General features: G+C 52.2%; 1 protein-coding gene across 9 annotated transcripts in view; it reads right to left on the reverse strand.

Annotated features, from left to right (window-relative positions):
* Window positions 1-19,379, reverse strand: part of RIMBP2 (RIMS binding protein 2) — a 208,878-nt gene that overhangs the window by 77,079 nt on the left and 112,420 nt on the right. For 5 of the 9 annotated variants that reach the window (XM_046025597.1, XM_046025600.1, XM_046025599.1 and 2 more), the window contains 2 exons: window positions 11,662-11,751; window positions 2,572-2,694 (listed from right to left, as the gene is read on the reverse strand). Coding sequence is in view for 5 of the 9 variants with exons in the window: in XM_046025594.1 (XP_045881550.1) it covers window positions 2,572-2,694; window positions 11,662-11,751 (213 nt within the window). In the remaining 4 variants the exon portion in view is untranslated. Of the gene's footprint in view, window positions 1-2,571; window positions 2,695-11,661; window positions 11,752-14,640; window positions 14,798-19,379 lie in introns of those variants that run through there. The other 4 variants (XM_046025593.1, XM_046025595.1, XM_046025601.1 and 1 more) reach the window with 2 other exon arrangements.

Below are 19,379 nucleotides of genomic sequence, written 5' to 3' on the forward strand. Positions count from 1 at the left end.
GACTCGGGAATAGCAGCGTGTCTCCTCAGTGTAGACGCTACTGAGACACACTCGAGTACACCCATGTCCCCGATGTGGACCCCGGGGCTCTGGCCAGCATGCACGGCTGCCTGTGCCAGGTCACAGTGTACGGATCCCAGTGTTCTGCGCGTTCTGCCGCCTCTTGGTAATTTTAGATTCCACAGACCAGGAATGGGTTTGAGCATTACTTTTCCAGTTCTCTAATTCCCACCATGCAGAAGTTTTCTTGGGTTCTTGCAGTGCAATCCAGCTTTGGCGGTTTTCCTGTTTTCCTTGCTAACAGGGCAAGAAGGGGCTGAGAAAGCCGTTGGCCCTTCTTCCCGGAGAAAAGCCCCCGAAGGTTGGAGGCACAGAGTAGCCCAGAGAGAGGGCATCCTCAGAAGTCGCTATGATATGGATCTTCTGTGTCTCCAATGGAAAGTTCTAGTTTTTCTAAGTTAGAGGGGCTTCCCACACCAAGACAAGTGTGTGCAGCTGCCCTGTTCTCCTGAAAAACCGGCTCCCCTCTCTCCGGGAGCCAGAGTTAAGTAACCGCTTGGATCTCCCTTCACACCCGGGCTCCCAGAAAACTCAGGCCCTATGGGCACCTTGGATGTAGTGCCCGCATCAACCCTCCCAACCGCCCGCTGACTGCCCCACGCAGATCCTCCTTCCCCGGCTGCCGTTCCTCGTCCCACGCGGACCACGGCATCTGGAGTCTGACCACAGACTCACAAAGAAGGGTGACAAAAACACGAAGGTACATAATGAAATCATCAGTTACTAGCTTTAAAAGTCTGCAGATCAGGAGGGATTTCAATGGGGTTAAACAGTATTGGTTTGCATTATGTGAGGGGCAGGGGGCAGGGGTTCTTGCCAGTTTCAGTATTTTTCTAGCTGGATTGTCTTGGAAAACAGCCCAAATTCAGTCTTAGGTGTTTCACTAAAAGCTTTTAGATCTTGAAAGGAAACAAATATATTCTATTTGCAATTCCGTAAAAGCCAGCAATGGGTGCGGTTCTGTGAGCGGGTGGCTGGGCTCAACCCCAAACAGGCTGGCAGGTCAGCATCTTTGCTTCCTCGCACCTGGGCCCCTCCCCTCCCACACAGCCATCACCACTGATGAGCTCTGCCACCCAGATAACAAAAAAGGCTAATTCTGAATAGCCTTTCTATTATTACGACAAAAATGATAGAAGCAGCATGAAAATCACGGTGCTTTTCCATCGGTACCAGGGGAGGCGACGTGTATGCATCACACAGTTATGGTGCTGGAGGGCGATTCTGTCCGCGACACAGGGAGCCCCCCAAACCCCCGCACTGGCCCGTCCTCCGTGCCGCACTCCCCCACCCATGTGCAAAACGTGCAGCTCACATCAGGCTCCACAAATCTGCTGGACATTCACTTTCTTGGCCATAGAACCACCTTCATGAAAAGGACAAGCCCGTCTGAATTCCCATTTCTTCTTGCTCTCACTTTCCTCCCCGGTCAAAACCTTTGAGGAAGAGCCACGTTTACTTCCAACGTGGCCTCCTCCCTTGACCAGGCTGGTCCCGCCACCCATGCACCACAACACCCACGTGGACCCAAGCTCGGACAGCAGGGTGGGACAGCCGTGCTCCGTGCCTCCAGGGAGCTCAGACGGTTGTCTGTGCGCTGTGGAAACGCATGATTGTGTGGTCGGACCTCATCCCTGTCCATGCTATTCTAAAGCCAGAGCAAATGGTGGACAGCAGGGTGGTCAGGTCCAGCCTGGGCCCTGCTTAGAGGAGGTCACAGCGGGCACAGGCAGACCCCGGGTTTCAGTAAATTTACAAGGGTATGTAATCATCACACAAACTCCAGAACATTCCATCGCCCCAAAGCAAAGCAGTCTCTCCACATTCCCATCTCACTCTAGTGCTCACCAGCCACGAGTCTGTGTCCCTCCGAGAGCCCATAGTTTCCCCCGAGGGGAGGACGATCCCTGATGAGGGAGCCCCGTGGCTGCTGCACTCACTGTTGGTACCACACGACGGGACCAGAGGTGATGATTAATTTAGTCTCCCACGTGTAAAACACTGTTTCCTCAATGAGAATTTATTCAGTGGACTCCATGCCATCAGCAGCCAGTCACCCCCCCATTAAATATCGACAGGGAGCCCAGCTCCTCGGAAATGCCAGAAGGGCCTCCCCGCACCCTGATGAAGCAACCTTCTGACTTAGCTCTTCTCTTTCTAACAAAGGTGAGGAACAGTTTAAAATTCACGAGGTGTGAGAAGCCCACATAGACACCCCGGGTCCTCAGCGGGAGGACATCACGTTCCCACTCCAAGCCCTACCCGCCAGCTCTCACTCAGCTGCATTTAGCGTACTAAGAAATGGGAATATACGAACGGCTCCACGGGATGACTTCCAGAAACAACTGGATTTTGGTATTTATCGTTTTGATACCATCCTCATGGTGCAGACAGCCCCAAGGACCCTAAATCTGGGTGATGGCCTCAGAGCCTCAAGCCCTCTCCGCTCTGTGGTTCCGCAGCCCCTCGTCCCACGCCAGCCCCGAAGAAGCCGGGGTGCCCGCGTCCTACCTTGAGGACCTGTTCTAGGTTCTCCAGCTTGGCTTGGAGCTGATTCTTCTCCTTCACGGCCAAGTCGCGTTCTCTGATCACTACAGCGAGCGCGTGGCAGAGGCAGACATGTTCCGCTCTCACCTACGGGAAGCAAGGGCAGGGAGAGGGGGCTGTTGATGGCACGCACAGAGCTGCACGCATGTCTGGCCCCAGCTGGCATCGACCACTTCCTCCTCAGGTTTTGGGGACTCCTTCCCTCCCTTGTCCTGGATTGTGGACTCTGCAGTGGGTCCAGTCCTGTCCGGTGAATGTACGTGGACAGTCAGCACCCAGCACCCCTTCCTCCTCCTGCCTCCCCACGCACAGCGACAGAGACTGGCTTGGGAAGGGGACCGTGAACCGGGCCCAGCCAATCAGCACAATCTCATGCCCTGGATATAGTGGTTGGTGGGGAGGGACCCAAGCCCCAGTTGCATCCACAGAGAATGAGACATTGGACTGGTAGAGAAGCCTGGGAAGACTCTCTCCCTCTTTTGTCCACCGGACTTGGAAAGTTGAGGACATAAGGCTGGAGCTGGAGCCATCGTGAGGGGGTCATCTGACTGAGAACAGAGCCAACACGTTGGACATAGAATCAAGAGACACAGAGGGAGAAGCAGGATCCTGGGGACATAAATTGAGCACCTGGATCAAGCTGTGCCTGAAGGTAATTGGCCAGTCACACAGGCCAATAAATTCTCTGTTTGCTCACACCACTCTGAACCATTTCCTGTGTCTCTGAGCGGAGAACCCTAACATATATGAGTGATACCCAAATTGTCCAGGATATTAATTCTTTTCCCTAAAAATTTCACTTTTGTCCTAAACGTGGAATAAGGCAACAAGGCTCCGTGTGCTTTAGGATGATGGATGTTCTAATAACCTCAGACCACAGCTCCCAGGACCAGGTTTTGAACTCAGGTGGGAGGCACCGCTAACTCTCCATCTCTCTCCTGCAGCTTCTTGGAAAGCAGTGAGGACATGTGACTGATGAGGGACGATACCTCAGTTCCTTCCCCACTTGTTTTCTCTGTACAGCATATTTGAGCCCAACCACAAGCTTTTAATTTCTTTCTCTCCTCCCCGGATGTTACAGCATGAATTATGGCTTCAATAACAGACTGCCACGGGTCATATTTGTCAGCTCCAAAAGAGGCCCTTTCTGTTCCCAGCACTCTGTGTACTGTTCAACCTGACAGTTTCTGTGGCACCGGAGGAAAGGACGGCCCCCACTTGGTGCTCCTGAATGGCACGGGGTTGCGGGGAGGTTGTCATTAAGAGCTCAGAGAGAGGTCTGATTCACAGGAGTATTTAAACGCCGTTCTGCTCTAGCATGAAACATTAGGCAGCAAGCGTGGGAAAAAAAAAATTCAAATGCTATAGGTGAAAAAGTCATGATCTATTGGAACTCACACTTGAACCCCAACACTAGGGGCATGGGCTCGCTGGAAGCCATCATTTCTCATGTTCCAACTCATCAAGAGGACCATCCAGGGCTCCGCAGCCAATCTCCCGCAGCAGTCAGCATGCACCCCAATGTAAATCAGGGCTTATCTCCCTCTGATGGAAACCTCTTGTGGCTGCCACGGAAATTAGAACAGGGTACAGACTCCTGCACACCTCTGTAGCCTCTGGCTCTCCAGCTGTCCCATCTGACTTGCTGTCCCTGTACTCCTCTTACTCAGGCTGCCCTGGTCCTCCCTTTATCCCATAAACAAGCCAAACTCATCCCTACCACAGGGCCTTTGCACATGCTGTCTACACCACACCAAATACCTCTCCACCCCCAACCCCGCCACCAATCCTGGCAGGTCTGGCTCCTTCTCATCATTTATGCCCCCTCCTCAAACTGGCTGTCCCACCACACTCCAGGTGACAATCCCTTTCCACTTGTTGGCCCCCAGTGCCCTTGCTGCTTGGCCGTGCTTTATTTCCCACAGGACTTTCTCACTGTCTGGAATATCTCGCTATCTGTGTAGCTGTTTACATTTCCCTGCAGTTGCTCCTCATTAGAGTCGAAGTCCCAGTTGGACAGGACTTGTCCTTGTGACCCAGTTCTCTGTCACCGGAGCCTGGAAGAGAGCCTGGTGCTCCAGGAATGGAAAGACACTGGGGGAGGACGGGCACATGCAAGGCGGCTGTGTTCCCAGCCAGATGGATTTTGCTGGTCCCTCTTGGTCTACCGTCCACCCCCGCCTGTGGGGTTCCAGGCCTCAGGAGGACAGTCTCCCAGACCATGTGCTTCCTGATGAGGTTTGGCCGGCAGGAGGCACCGGCAGGAAAGCAGGGGAGGGAGGAGAGGCAGGTTGGTGTTGGCACCCTCACCAGCAGCCTGCAGGAGTGGTCTGTGCACAGAAGCGCTCTCTCAGCAGGCCCGAAGCTGCCGTCCTTGGAACGGCCTGCTGGCAGAGCTGGCCAGTGGCGGGCGGCTGGTAACTTTGGATCACAGTCCAATTCCTATTTCCGGTTCCCCAACTGCTGGGACAGCCTACCTATGTCCAGACTCTTTGTGCAAAGCATGCGGTTTCTGCCAAGTGCCTGCTCTCCTTCAGGGAGGCTTTGGGATTTGGGGCGTGCCCAGGAGAGTACGACTGCCATCACACACCCCAGGCACTGGTGCTCTGCTGGGCTTCCTGGGACAACCCTTCACGCATGCAGTGATGCCTGGTGCTGCCGGAACTGAGCTCATCCCTCCGACGGGAAGCTCCGGAGGCTGGAGGCCGGCTCCTGGGATCTTCCCTTCCCTTGGCTGCCTTTACTTCGTGTCCTTCCCTGATGGATCTTAGCCATGAGCAGGGTTGGGCACTGGGCCCCACGAGTCTTCCCAGCGAATCATGGTGCCTGGCTGGCCTTGGGGACCCCGACATACTGTCCTCCCCTCCCCCAGCCCCAGGTGCACTTGGACAGCCTTTCCCTCTCACCCTCTCCCCGCAGCCCCGCCGGCCACGGCCACCCCTGCCACCACCCTGCTGGAAGGGGCCCACTATTTCCTCCTGGGACTCTGATAGGTTCAATCTAGAAAGACAACCATCCTCCAGCAGCAGAGAAGCAAAGTCCACAGAAGTAAGTTTTTTCAAGAAGCAGAGTCAGACTCTTGCTTTGTCCAGTAGCTGACATGGGATTCGGGCTCCCCGGGCAGGACAACATGAGCATTTCTGTGTTAACCTTCTCCAAGAGCACAGGACAGCCAGAGATCACATGCCCAGGGGCACTGTGCGGGGCTGGGGTCCAGCAGGGACCACCCGACCTGCCCGTGTGTATCTGGCACCCCCTGGCAGGCGGTGGGCCCCCTCTCCCTCGGGAATGTCACACAGGATGGTTAGTATGGACGTGGGTGCCCGAAACCCCAGCACACCCCACATGGAGCCAAAAATGCTGTGCTTTGGTACCTAGAAACAGTGCAGGTCACTGCAGTAACGTAACAGAAAGGGATAATATTGGAGGGAAAAACCATGTTGTGTTGGTCTTGAAGTCAATGCTTTGAAGGGGAGTGGAGGACGGTGAAGGAGAAAAGGTAGGGACATCTGGACAACTAGGAATGGTCTAGGAGTTCTTGGCATTTAACAGACCTCATCTCACCCCAGGATTTCAGGATTTCTCTGACCAAAAATTCACCGTACCGTCCCCTGTATGTTTGTCAGAATGAGTCAGGTCATTCGTCTGGTCTTTCCAAGGATGGACAGAAGGCGTGTTGGCAGGGAGGGGAGGTGAGTGACGGGGGTGACTGGGGATTGAGGTGGGCTGAATTATGACCCTGCGGAGATGTCCACGCCCATGTCCCAGAACCAGCAAAGGGACTCTGCCAAGGTGACTGAGTCAAGGGCCTTGTTCTGGACGGTCGCAATGGAGCCAGTGGGATCATGAGGGTCCTCACAGGAGGGAGACGGGGGCCTCAGGGTCAGAAAAGGCCGATTTTTGAAGATGTGGTTCTGTTGGCTTTGGGTGGAGGAAGGCCCATGAGCCGAGGTCTGTGGGCATTTCCAGAAGCTGGAGAAGGTGAGCAAATGGCTTCTTTTCCTCAAGGGATGCAGCCTGCCCACACTTAGGCCTCACCCTTGAGGCCAGGCAGCCTGGTGACCCAGGTGGAGACTCCGTGTGACACAGAGCCGAAATCTCTGAGGGCAGCCGCCCCTCCGAAACACAACCCTTCCTGAGAAAGCCTTGTCTCTTCCTCTTCTTGTAGTAACAGTGAGGACACAGGGATGGACCAGCCACGCTATCCTGGAGATCACAACAGTCATGGTGCGGGGCACCTGGGTGGCTCATTCGGTGGCAGATCTGTTCGTGTCAGGATCCCGGGGTCCTGGGATCAAGCCCTGTGTTGGGCTCCCTGCTCCGTGGAGAGTCTGCCTCTCCTTCTTCCTCCCCTCCCCCTGCTTATACTCTCTCTCTCTCTCTCTCTCTCTCTCTAATAAAATAAAATCCTAAAAAACCCCACACTAGTCATGGCCCAAGCAGGATCCCTTGGGGGGCCAGGGACAGGAACCATGGCCTAATCCCGGGCTCAGGACATCCTGCTGCAGGAGAACAGTAACGCCCCGAGTGTTCAGGCCACCAAGCTCGGGTCCCTGCTATGTGCAGCTGGAAAGAATCCCAAACAGCCAACCCAGAGAAGGTGTTCTTTCTGGTTTGGTAGCAGCAGATCCCTCCTAGAAGCAGATGGCTCCAAGTAAGAAGCCCGGAGGGGCCCCTAACCCGGCACTCAGCCTTCCCTCATTGCCCAGGGGCTGTCCCAGCCCTGAGGGTGTCAGGAGACTCCATGGAGAGGCCCAGAGGCTTAGCGGTTCCCTGGGCCCTGCCGCCACTGCCAGGGCTCAAAGCTGGTCCCTTCCACCAGCAGAGAGCGCTCTTGGGGGGTGGGGGTGGGCAGGAGGAGGGGACCAGCCCTACTCCTGCCAGGCGGCACTTGGACTAGAAAACATCCTCTGGGAACCGAGCCAGGGATGGAGAAAGAAGTCTCAGGAGAGCAAAAAGGACATAAAGAGGTTTTCACTAAGACATATAAACTATGACTCAACAAAAAACACAGATAGGAAATAGGAGAAGTTCCTAGATGGTCAAAGTCAGGGGCCCAGACAATGCCTCCTTTGCTCTCAACCGATGCAAAGCTGCATTTACTCAGAGAAGATTTTGTATTGAGGAAGGACAGATGATACAGAAGCGTGAGCCCTGGGCCTGGGTCCACTCCTTCCAGCCAGGGGCCCTCTCCAGACCGACCCCAGATGCCTGCGCAGGAGTTGTCCCTATGAACATCTGCCATCTCCTCCCCGTAGAGGAAGAGGGAGATCAGCTGGTCAGCGGGATGATCGCCTTCCACACCAGGGACTCAGGACCAGACCCAGAGTTCCAGCCATGTACACATTTCTGGCCAGAAGGTAGGCAGGGGTCACAGGTGACGGGGTCACAGGTCATGGACTTTGCCACCTGGCTGTAGGACGTAAGGCACCACCGGGTTTTCCTGCTGTCCTGGGACCCTCTGGCCACACACAGACCCAGCAGCATGTGAAGCCTGGGCCTCCCCATCCAGCCACTCCTCTCATTTCCGCTGGTGGCGGCCACAGTGGCAGCAGGTGGGAAAGCAGCCCAAGCTATCTGGCAGCGGTCGCTCCCCCCAACCTCCCGGCTACCACAGGAACAGCTGCCCTGTTCAGGGACAGCCTCGCAGGCCCCTTTGGACCCAGGCAAATGGGACACCTGAATGACTTTTTTGAGATCAGTCAACAGTGGGGTTTGCCAGTTGGAAGGGCATCAAACAGCTTCTCTTCATGGTGTCCTGGGTCCCCAGCTCATTCGTTTCCTTGCACAAGGGGCCTGCCCGGGAAGCTCGACCCAGTATTCCACAGAAGCCCACATCGGACTTTACCCTTAATGGCAATTGTTTCTGGGCAAGCTTCAGGGAAGACACATACTACACATCTGTCTGCTTCCATAATTACTAGCCCGGGTCATCAGTACCACTCTCTTCATCGGGGCCCCTAAAAAGCAGATTGTAACCCCAAGCCAGACTCAGATGAGGGCACTGGGAATTTCCAGACCTCACCCTGAAAACCAGGAGGGTTCCCTATGTTTCTGTAGGGATAGCTCCCCCACCCCCACGAATCTGGTGCTGTGCAGTTCAATACTTAATTCAGCAATGCAAACCATCTCAGCCCCTTCGCCTCCCCTAATGAACGCTGGGACATACACACCCACGCCAGGGGTAGTCTGGAGAGAACTGCTGTTTCTTATGCTTTTCCTCTCCCCGCCCAGTCCCCATCCCACCCCATCCCCTCCCCAATCTCTCTCTCTCACACACAGCCAGCCCAGGCACTGGGCAGAAACCCTGAGCCTGCAGAGTGCAAGCAGGGGCAGGGCAGAGCCCACGGCTGAGTCTCCCTGCCTCCTCTCTGAAAGCCCTGCTATTCCCGTCCATGCGGGTGAGTCACCGGGCACCCTCACACACCTCTGCAGAGCAGAAAGGAATACAAGCTCATGGCTGGGCCTCACAGCCTTGTTTAAAAGACCAAGGTGGAGAGGTAGCATAGGAAGACATCTCGGACCTTCAGCGAAAACGCTGGGTTTTGTGAGGGTCCTCCGGGAGCAGGGTTGCCCGTGAGCACAGCCACACAGCATGTGCAGGAGAGGAGAGCTTGCCCGGGCAGTGATGCCCAAGGGCTCCGACTCGAACCCTTTGCCGACCAGCAGCGGCCACGCTGGACGCCCCCGGGCAGGACCCTCTCCCCTGCTTCCCCTCCATCTCGGTGCCTCCGCCAAGCTGCGACCACCACTCCAGGCCCAGAAGGCCTGCTTGGGCACAGACAGAAGTGCACATGGGGCGAGCAGAAGAGAGAAAACCGTCCCAGGTTCAATGGGCCCCGCAGTCACCTCCCACCAGCCCTATTCTCAGCCTGCACCTGCTGCCTGAAATACCACCGCGACTTCACATTTCTGTTCCTGCTTAAATAAAAATAGTCCCAGGCAGAGGGAGTCGCTAAGCCTCCTGAGGCATTCGTGCTTCAGTGGGACTGAGTTTATCAGAGCCTCTCCCAAGAGCAGATCTGGGAAGAACGCAGAGAGAGCGGGGGCTGGTGGGAGAGCGGGGAAAGGGACCACACCGAGGGCTGAGACGCGCTGAGCACACAGCTCTTCAGAAAATCGTGTAAATACACATCACCTAAAATCGAACCCTGCAGGCCAGTTTCAAACGTACAGCTCGGTGGCTCAAGACAGTCCCACTGCTGTGCAACCATCGCCTCCGTCCACCTCCAGAGTTCCCTTCGTCCTTCCCAAACGGAGCCTCTGTCCCCACGAAACGCTAGCCCTCCCTTCCCAGCCCGTGGCTCCCACTGCTCTACTCTGTCTCTGAGGATCTAGATCCCTGGATCTCTAGGGACCCGAGTGGAAGCACACAGCATCTGTCTTTTGGGACTGGCTTGTGTCCCCGAGCATAACATCCCTAAGTTTCATCCACGTGATTGCAGGTATCAGAATGTCCATCTTTTGAAGGCTGGGTAGTATTTCATCGTAAATAAAGGCCACAGTCTGTTTCTCCGTTTAGCCCCTGATGGATACTTGGGCGGCTTCTGCCTTCTGGCCAGTGTGAGCGACGCTGCTCGGGACGCTGGTATACCGATTTCTCTCCCAGGCCTTGCTTCCCATTCCTTTGGGTATCTACCCAGAAGCAGAAGGACTGGATCATCCGGTTGCTCTACTGTTAATTTTTTAAGGAGCCGCCCTCCTGTTTTCCACAGCAGCTGCTCCATATTTCCCTTCCCATCAATAGTGCATTACGGTTCCATTTTTTTCCCCATCCTTGCTAACCCTTGTTATTTTCTGAAAAGCAAATATTAAAAAAAAAAAAATTGGCCAACTGGAAGGCAGAAAAGTAAGTGTCAAATCAAGAAAGTTCCCATTTTGGGGGGAACTGTTAGAACTCGGTGTTAGAACTCTTTGAGGTATATGTTCGCGCGGCTGGCTGTGAAATTAGCAACCACAGTCTACCAGTCAGTCATCTACCAATCCTCCCGGAGTACCTACGATGCGGGCTGTTACAGCCGCCAGGGATACACAGATGAATATGACAGCAAAGGCTTCTGCTCCCTGGGCACCGGCATTCTCGCAGCGGGGAGACAGACACACGATTACAGACGAGATCAGACACGTTCAGGGTGGTATGGCCATAGACCAGACACACAATTACAGATGTGTGATAGACTACGTGATCAGAGATACAAGAAGACAAAACCAGTGAGGTCGCAGAGACCAAAGAAGGAGCGAGGGACGGGCACAAAGCATGCGGCCATATACAGCCTTGCTGAGAAGGTAACCCTTCGGAATGCGTGCCAAGAAGGCAGCAGGTCTTTGACGGTGAGAAGGTAGGATTCTAAGCAGAGGAACTTACTGAGCGCTGAGACAAGCTTGGTGTACTGAGAGACAAAAATGTCAGAGTGGCCAGAACCTCACGAGTCAATGGCGAAAGGACAGGTCAGGTTGAACAAGATGGCGCCATGGGGAGGCGCGTCACTCTCATTTATGGTAGGCATTGGAAGGCTGCTCCAAGGAGCTTTGTCAGCTGGTCCTATCACTAAGGACGCCACAGAGGTGGGCCAGTTAGGTGATGCTTTTGCCTCGGGGCAGGAGAAAGTGGTGGCCTGGAAGCTATGACAGAGATGGAGATGATGGGGAGGGGAGGTCTGATGTGGCTTGTTGGTGGACGAGCCCGATGCAGGTGTGAGGTCAGAGAAGAATCCAGATGGCTCCCAGCACCTTGCCCCGGGCAGGTGGGTGGATGGCAGTGCCACGGACCAGGGCTGATAAAAGCTGGGGGAGCACTGGAATGAGAAGGTCTGGGGGACACTAAGGGGTCTGCTTTGGCCTTGTTGTTAAGGACACGATCCCAACAGACTTCCAGGAGGAGATCACCAGTGGACACTGACCGCGACACCATTGAGTGCTTTGTGCGGGCGTCACGTGAAGGAACAGAAGAGGTGTGACCAAGGAGCTGGCCACCCATGCACTGGATGACGTTGTGTGATGTCTTCTGACCCCGCCCCCTCCCTGCCACCCCACCCCCACTCTCTCCCCCCTTACCTTGTCAGGCTGCCAGGCCCTTGCTGGAAGACCGGCATCGTGCAGTCTCAGGAGGTGCTGCCGCTGGGCGGCATCCTTCAGTTCATTTTCCTAGGACAGAAGGAAAGAGCTTTGTGAGACGATCCCCGATTTGGGAGGTAGGCCCCAGGTTGGGGGTGATGCTGCAATGCGTAAGCATGTTGCTTTGTTCCAGTCCGAACCATGAATGTCCTATCTATAAGATGGGAGTAACAGTGCTCCACAATGATGTGACAAGGATACAGTAAAATAGTATGTATTAAGTACATCGCGAGGTTCCCAGCAAACAAATCAACCCCAACATGTGGTGAGCTTACCTGCTTTAAATGTCTGTATCCCAACGAGGCAATCTTGTTAAGTCAAGCTCTGACCTGACCCTTTCCTCACAAACACTCCTCCAAACACATTCCCATAACAAATGCTAGAGAAAATTTTGCAGGGTTTGTCCTGCTCAAAAATGAGGTTAAAATCTCTGAGGATGAGGAATGGCTAGAGCCCCGGTGGCGAGCAGGACTCTGGGACCTTCCAGATTCTCTGCCCAGACACAGGCACAGAATTGGGAGCCCAGGTTTGGTTGGGTTGGTTTTCCAGTATATGTGGGACTCAGAGTTCCCGCATGAGGTAAGAGATTGGAGCAGAGCTCCGTGCCTGACCCGAGGCTGGCCCAGCCCCCAGCCAGCGAAGAAAGCTCAAAGTAATCAACGTCTGCCCAGAGTTCTAGCTTATGTGAGGTTACGTACCTGGGGAAGCAGAGGGAGCAGCCCCCTGGCTCGGCGTCTGCCCTGGGTTATGCCCTAATATCACCTAGTGTGGGAATTGTGAGCTACAAGTAATAAAACCCAATTCAAGACTGGGGACATTCAGGGTGTGGTGTAGTCACTGCAAGGAGGTCAGTCAGGGTGGGTGGGACTGAGCACAGAAGGAGAAGCTGGGGGTAAAACCCCCCATTAAAGAAAAGTCTGAAACTAGAAATTCCAAAACAATTTTTTAAAAAAGGAAAAAAAAATACCTCACAGTACTAAAAAGATCCAATAAAATCAATAATCAGGATGCATTTACTCCAGAGGAAATAAAACAATAAAGCAATCTGAAAATGACTTCAATAAGTACACTGAAGGTTCGCCCAAGGGGGAAAGAAGGGAGGCCATCCATCCAAAAGGAACAAGAAGGAGGCAACAGAGACAGCAAACGGCCACAGCAGGAGGCGTCTGGTGACACATCAGCCTCCAGCAGTCAGGCCTGTCATTTCCATTACCCCGTCCTTCAGGTCACTCCCTCGGGTCTTGAACTCATCTGGCGACTCTCCTTTATCACACCTTGAGCACTCTGGTTTTTTCTTCCATTCACCCTCCCAACAGGAGAGGGGCAGAGTCCTGCGGATTCAGACACTTTCCCCCAGGAAGGAGGCTCCTTCTGGCTATTCCAAGGTCCCATATTTTGGTGAACATCCCTTCCACTCCACCACCATCAGCAGGAGCTCCTCCACTCTTTGGCGCCTGCCTCATTTCCATGGTGATAAAACACATGGAAGCAACTGCCACATGCCTTGGCCACACACCGTACTAGTGGCATTTTGCTCCGGGAACCATGATTCCTCGACCTGTGGGAACGAGCTTGATCATGTGGCCATCACACTGCCTCCTTGGGAGATATTCTCCGAAACACTGGCGATCTAAAGGGGGTCGGTGTACTCATTGAAACCCTAGAGTCTTGACCTTGGAGACTTCTGATTCCCGGCAGTCAACAAACACAGCCATATCTCAGAGGATCAGAGGAGACACTCAGGGGTCCTAGGGGTTGGAGTATGGATTCTGAGGTCAAACAGCTGAACTATAGCCTCTAGTCTTCCCCTTGCAACCTGCGTGGTCTCAAGTAGGTTGTCCGACACTTCCACACTTTGTGAGATCTAAGGATGCAAAAGTGCCTACTACCCGACCGGGAGGCATGGAGACGCCATGCAGTAATTCTCACAGAACCCTGAGCACACGATCTTGGCTCAAACGGGTATCCCTTCCCTACCGCAGATACCACATTTGCCTACATCTCCCCATCTCCCACGTTCCACCACCAAACGACATCTCCTCTCTCTGCATCACACCTATGAGAGTGGGCTGCAGAAAAGGGACATCGGGAAGGGGAATGGTGCTGGCCCTCTCACCCAGTTATCTGGGGGCTATAGAAATGATTCGTCCACTTGTTTTGTTTATATTCCTTCTCAGTGACTCGAGGGCAGCAGCTTAACCTGATGAAATCAATCTTCCCAAGAAAACAAGCTCAGGACCTAAATCCTGTCCAGGAAGCACTGATCCATGGTGTCCCCATGCCAAGGGAAAGAACCACCCCCCTGTCTGGAGGACGGCATTTCTCCACATCGGTCCAAGCATGAACGGGCACTTCGGGTACCACTTAGTTTATTGTCCCTCTCGTTTACTGCCCCTCCCCTACTCCCCTGGAAGAAGCCAACCGCACAGAGGCAGCTGCTGAAAACAAAACCATCCCGAAACAATCCTCCAACCTACACTGAAATCATCATAAAATACCCAAGCTAGGTGCCAAAGCGCTTCGGGCAATGATGCCGAAAGAAGCCCATTCACTGACAGAAACACCCAGCAAAGGCCCGAGGAAGAGAGAGAAGATACCAGTTTGAGCCTGCAAAGACTGGGACTTACTGCCCTCTTTATGGGTACCCTCACTTTATCTGCATATTGCTGTTTACCCCCTGAGAAAGCCTAGAGGTGGCTGGGGGCGGGGGGGGGGGGCGATGGGGATGGTTGCTGGGGGGGGGGGGGTCCTGTGGTCTTGTCCTGCGTACTACAGTCACTGCAGACAGTACCCCTTGTCATAATGGGCCCGAGGCCGCCCTGACATGCATGTATTTGCAGAACTTAGGGGAAGATTCAGAAAATGCCTGCTGTTCATGCTTCTGATCCTATTAAGATGCTAAGAAGTGAGAAGACTTACCCTGGAAGCTCTCATCATTGACACCGTGCAGGACCAGAGCTGCCCACCCGGGGATGCTGTCCCCGCTCCAATTAAAGGGCTCCTTTCTGAATTAATCAGCACCACCAAAGAAATGCCACCAAGCAAAATACAGATCACCTTGTGTATTGGTTGCATGCTTGAGACCAGCAGGCCCCCAAAAGATGTGGGCTTGTGGTCGCAACACGACAAAATGAGTCTCCCAGCAGGCGCGGGTGGCACTGGCTATGACAATTCTCAGGAGAGGGAGGAGGAGGAGGACAGGGTAGATTTAATATAATCTGACACTCTTGTCTGAGTAGCAAGGCTTTCCACAGCCCAGGATGAGTGGCCGGCCACACTGGCCCCTCGGACACCAGGTGCACACGCACCACTTCATGCCACGGCTCAAGTCATGCCCCCATTGCCGTCCCCGGCTGTGCAGGTGCAGCACTGGTGACTCGGGACGGCATCTGAGAGCCGGGATCTGAGTTTGACGACACACACCCATGGCCTGAAGATGAGGATCTGGTGACTCACGCATCACCAGGACCAAGATAATGAAGAACTTTCCAAACACCACTGCATGAAATCACCCCCTAGCTCTGCGCTCCTGACCTGAAATAGCGGCGTGAAGAGAGCACAGCCAGCACCAGTGTATTTGCTCGCTTCTGCAGTGATTTCACGGATCTGCTTTCCGCGGGAGGGTTTGAGCATCGCCATGGGAACAGGTGGAGCCTTAGGCCCTTTAAGTGTGTGAAGTCAAACAGAGTCAGAGGGTTTTGGGTTTACCGAATGGGAGGTGCATGGGGAGACTGCCCTGTAAGAACCAAGACGCACGGATGCTTTGTTGAATCCGACTGTCTTCAAGCACACAAGGGAAGAGGAGCAAAGGTCTCCACTCCGCTTCTTAGAGGAATACACAGAAGTTAGGACCAGCTCTAGCCGGCCCAACCAGAGTTCTGGGATCTGATTTGAGGGCCACTGGGACCCTGTACCCCTGGAACCTCCCTCAAATGGCAACTGCAGGAAGAGCCAGTTACACCGAGTGTTTTGATCTGTTCATATCCACTAATGCATTAACCTGGAATAGGCTTATTTCATTTTTTATCTCCTCTTTAGCAAAAATATGCGGGAAAAGAATAAATCTGATAACGATAAGAGAGAAAGAGAAGGACCCAAGCATACAAATTCGAACACCACAGGGAGTGAGCAGGCAGTATAACGGGGTAGATTGGCCCAAAAAGAAGGATATTCTAGAGGGATAAGAAATGTAGTGATTGGAAATGCTCATGCCCATCTGAAGAGGTCAATGGCAACCTGGCTCCAGCCAGTGCGAAAGGAACCCAGCTGGTCCTGGTTTTGGGGGGCTGGAAGTCTGGGTTTCTATGTGAAACATCCCTGTTTTTAAATGTTGGCTCTTAATTCAGATAAAACATACAGTGTGCACTCTTTCCCATAACAGATATGTCTACAGGTTGAGTTAGCTTATAAATTGGGCATTTTGTTAAAAAAAAGTCAGACCTGATGAGAATAAAAGATCTGTGGGGTGGGCTGGGGGGGTGCTGGTGTAGGCAGGATGGGGTGGGGGTGCTTCCCTGTGTGTGAGGAGAGAAAGAAGATATAGGGTCACCAAAGATAAGTTTGCCCACTTGTGCTTACCTCCTCTGTCGCCTTGGCCACCCACTAACGACTGAACTCTATGCCCCCAGATTCAGATATTGAAGCCCTAATCTCCCCTTATGACTATATTCCGAGACGGAGCCTTTAGGGAAGTAATTAAATGAGGTCACAAGGTGGGGCTTTAATCCAGTAGAACCCATGCCCGTATGAGAAGAGGCAGGAGAGCGCTCTCTGCATGTGAGTCTAGAAAAGGCCACGTGAGGATACACCTTGAAGAGGGCCACCCACAAACAAGGAGCAAAATCCTCACCAGACAGCAGCACCCTGAATTCCAGCACCTGGGCCGGGAGAAAATGAAGCTTCTGCTGCCCAGTCTGTGGAGGCTTTTTACAGCTTCGCAAGCTAAGATGTGGCGCCTGCCTCAAACGGGGAGGCGCAGCTGGAGCGTCCCCCCAGGTTCCCAAGAGCAGCTCCAGGGCTAGGTGAGGGGCACCCGGATCTTCAGAAGCCCCACCTCCCTGTACCATGAGCTGTAATTAAAGCCACATTTCGATAGTAAGATGACCACTTTCCCTGGAGGGAAACCGAGACGTGGGAAGCACTCTGTCATGACTTGTCAGACCCCTTCACTTCAGTGACATCCTTCAGTGTGTATGTGTCAGGCACGGGACTCCCTGGGCACCCTGGAAACAGCAAGTGAGAAACAGCCCCTCCTCACAGGTGTGGCCAACAGGGACCCAGGCCCCATGGTGCAGAGTCATGTGTGCTATGACAGCAGAAAGGCAGGTTGTCATGGTGGGAAATAAAATTGCTGACCTGAGATAAAGAAAACGTAACAAAGGTCACATAGACGGAGACAAATGACTTCGTATGTGCTTAAGAATCAAAGACCTGAGGGGCACCAGGATGGCTCAGTCAGTTAAGCGTCTGCCATAGGCTCAGGTCATGATCTCAGGGTTGTGGGACTGAGCCCTGGGTCAGGCTCCACATTCAGCAGGTAGTCTACTTCTTCCCCCTGCTCTCTCTGTCTCTCTCTCTCTAACAAATAAATAAATCTTTGGGAAAAAAAGAATCAAAGACTTTGCAGGACATTGAAAGATCAGTAGCAGGAACAGTGAATCAACATTCAGCCAACTGCCAAATGGCACTATCTTCACTATAAAGGAAAAGTTAATAAAAATAATACCCGACATATTAAATTACAGAAAGTTTGAATTTGGAATTTATTGGCCTCACGCATTTGTTTCTCTCAAATATGTTCATTCATTTTGGTTTTAATAGTTTAGGGAAGCTGTAAAAATTTTATGAACCAGTTTTATCACTGGACACATGTAATTATATTATGAATTATAAATATACCACTGTAATAAGTTCAAGTATAATATAGAAACTATGTAGTTATAATATGCAAGTCTAGTAAAATCAGGTTGTAATGACTATCAATTATAATAACAGATACTAAAAATAATTTAAGTCAACACTGGGATGTGTTTTTCTTTCTGAAAAATCTTCATGAGTGGTTCTTGCCGAGAGGCACAGCCAGGAGGATGGAGGTTTGAAAGGAGAAGGGATTGTGTGTGTGTTGCATGTGTTTGTGCATATGCGTGCATGCGTGTGTGTGTGTGTGTGTGCACATGTGTGTATGCACGTGTAAGGGGGTTTTCGGGGTGACAGCATTTGAAACAAAGGAAGAAGAAGAATGGAAGGAGGCCTTTGCCCTTGTCTGGGGTGCTGTCCATGGTGCTGTCCATGGGGGGGGGGGGCGCTCCAGGACGCTGTCTGAGGTCCTGACCCAACTCTTGCCCCTTAAGCTCAAGGCCAGGACTATTGGTTAATCATCACGTGATTTGGAGAAATCACTGGGACCTGGAGGACATGGGTTTGAGGCCTAATTCTAACACCTACTGAGTGTCGATTTAAAAGACAGAATGCATAGACACACACTTTGAAAACTGGGAAGGGCCATTTGAATGTGAGAGATTGTTATGCCAATAAACAGACTGTTACTGAAACAACTATATCTGGTTTCCTATAATTCTCAGGTCTAGGGGGGAAAGAGACAAGACTCTGAGTTCTTTTCTATATTCAGAAAGATCTATAAACATGCACTTGCCTTAACTATGACAGACATACGCACTTCCAGACCCGTGTGACATTCAGGCATACTACATATGCCAATAATGCAATTACAGAGAAGCACTGTGCTATTTAAAAGCTATTTTTCTAACATGGGTTAGAGATAAGCTCAAGTGGAAAAATATAACATGCTAAGCAGGTTCTAACGTAAGCTTATGAACCAGAGAAACATCTGAATTTTAAATAAAGCTTCTCTCCATAAATGTATTTCATCAACTTGCATGTACTTGGAACCTATGCTCCGTCCTACTAATGGAAAATAAACAGAGTCACTTATTTATGAAAATAAATCACAGTCAAAAATTCGCTTTTTTCCCATTGGTCACTCTCATCAGAACACAGGCTCCCCCAAAGACAGCTCTTCTCCACCAAAAACAATGGGGTTGAACCTATGAGAATTCTTCCACATAGGATTCTCGAGGTTGTGGAGCAAGGGGAGAGGAAGGGTAAACCATTAACATGCCACCTGTCCCAGGAGGCAGAAAAGCTGGGACTCTCCTACACTGTTGGTACAGATGTAAAATGGTGTGCCTGTTATGGAAAACAGTTTGATGATTCCTCAGAAAAGTGGAACCGAATTACCAGAGTAATCCCACTCCTGGTATACACCCCAAAGAATTGAAAATGGGTGTTCAAACAAATACTTGTATATGAATGTTCAGAGCAACACTATTCTCAATAGCCAAAAGGTGGGAACAATCGAGATACCCGCCCTCTCTGATGGACAGATAAGCAAAATGCAGTTTAGCCTCTCAACAGAATACTATTCAGCCATAAAAAGGAATGAATTAAGACACCTGCTACAACATGAATGAACGTCAAAGACATGCTGGATGAAAGAAGTCAGACATAAAATACCCCATATTGTATACATTTAATATGAAATGTCAAAAACAGGTAAACGAGACTGCAAAAGCCCCCTGACAGTGGCCAGGGGCTGGGTGAGGAGAGAGTACACAGTGGCGGTTAATGAGCACAGGATC

This window comes from Meles meles, chromosome 12 (genome assembly GCF_922984935.1).
Source record: "Meles meles chromosome 12, mMelMel3.1 paternal haplotype, whole genome shotgun sequence".
NCBI lineage: Eukaryota > Metazoa > Chordata > Mammalia > Carnivora > Mustelidae > Meles > Meles meles.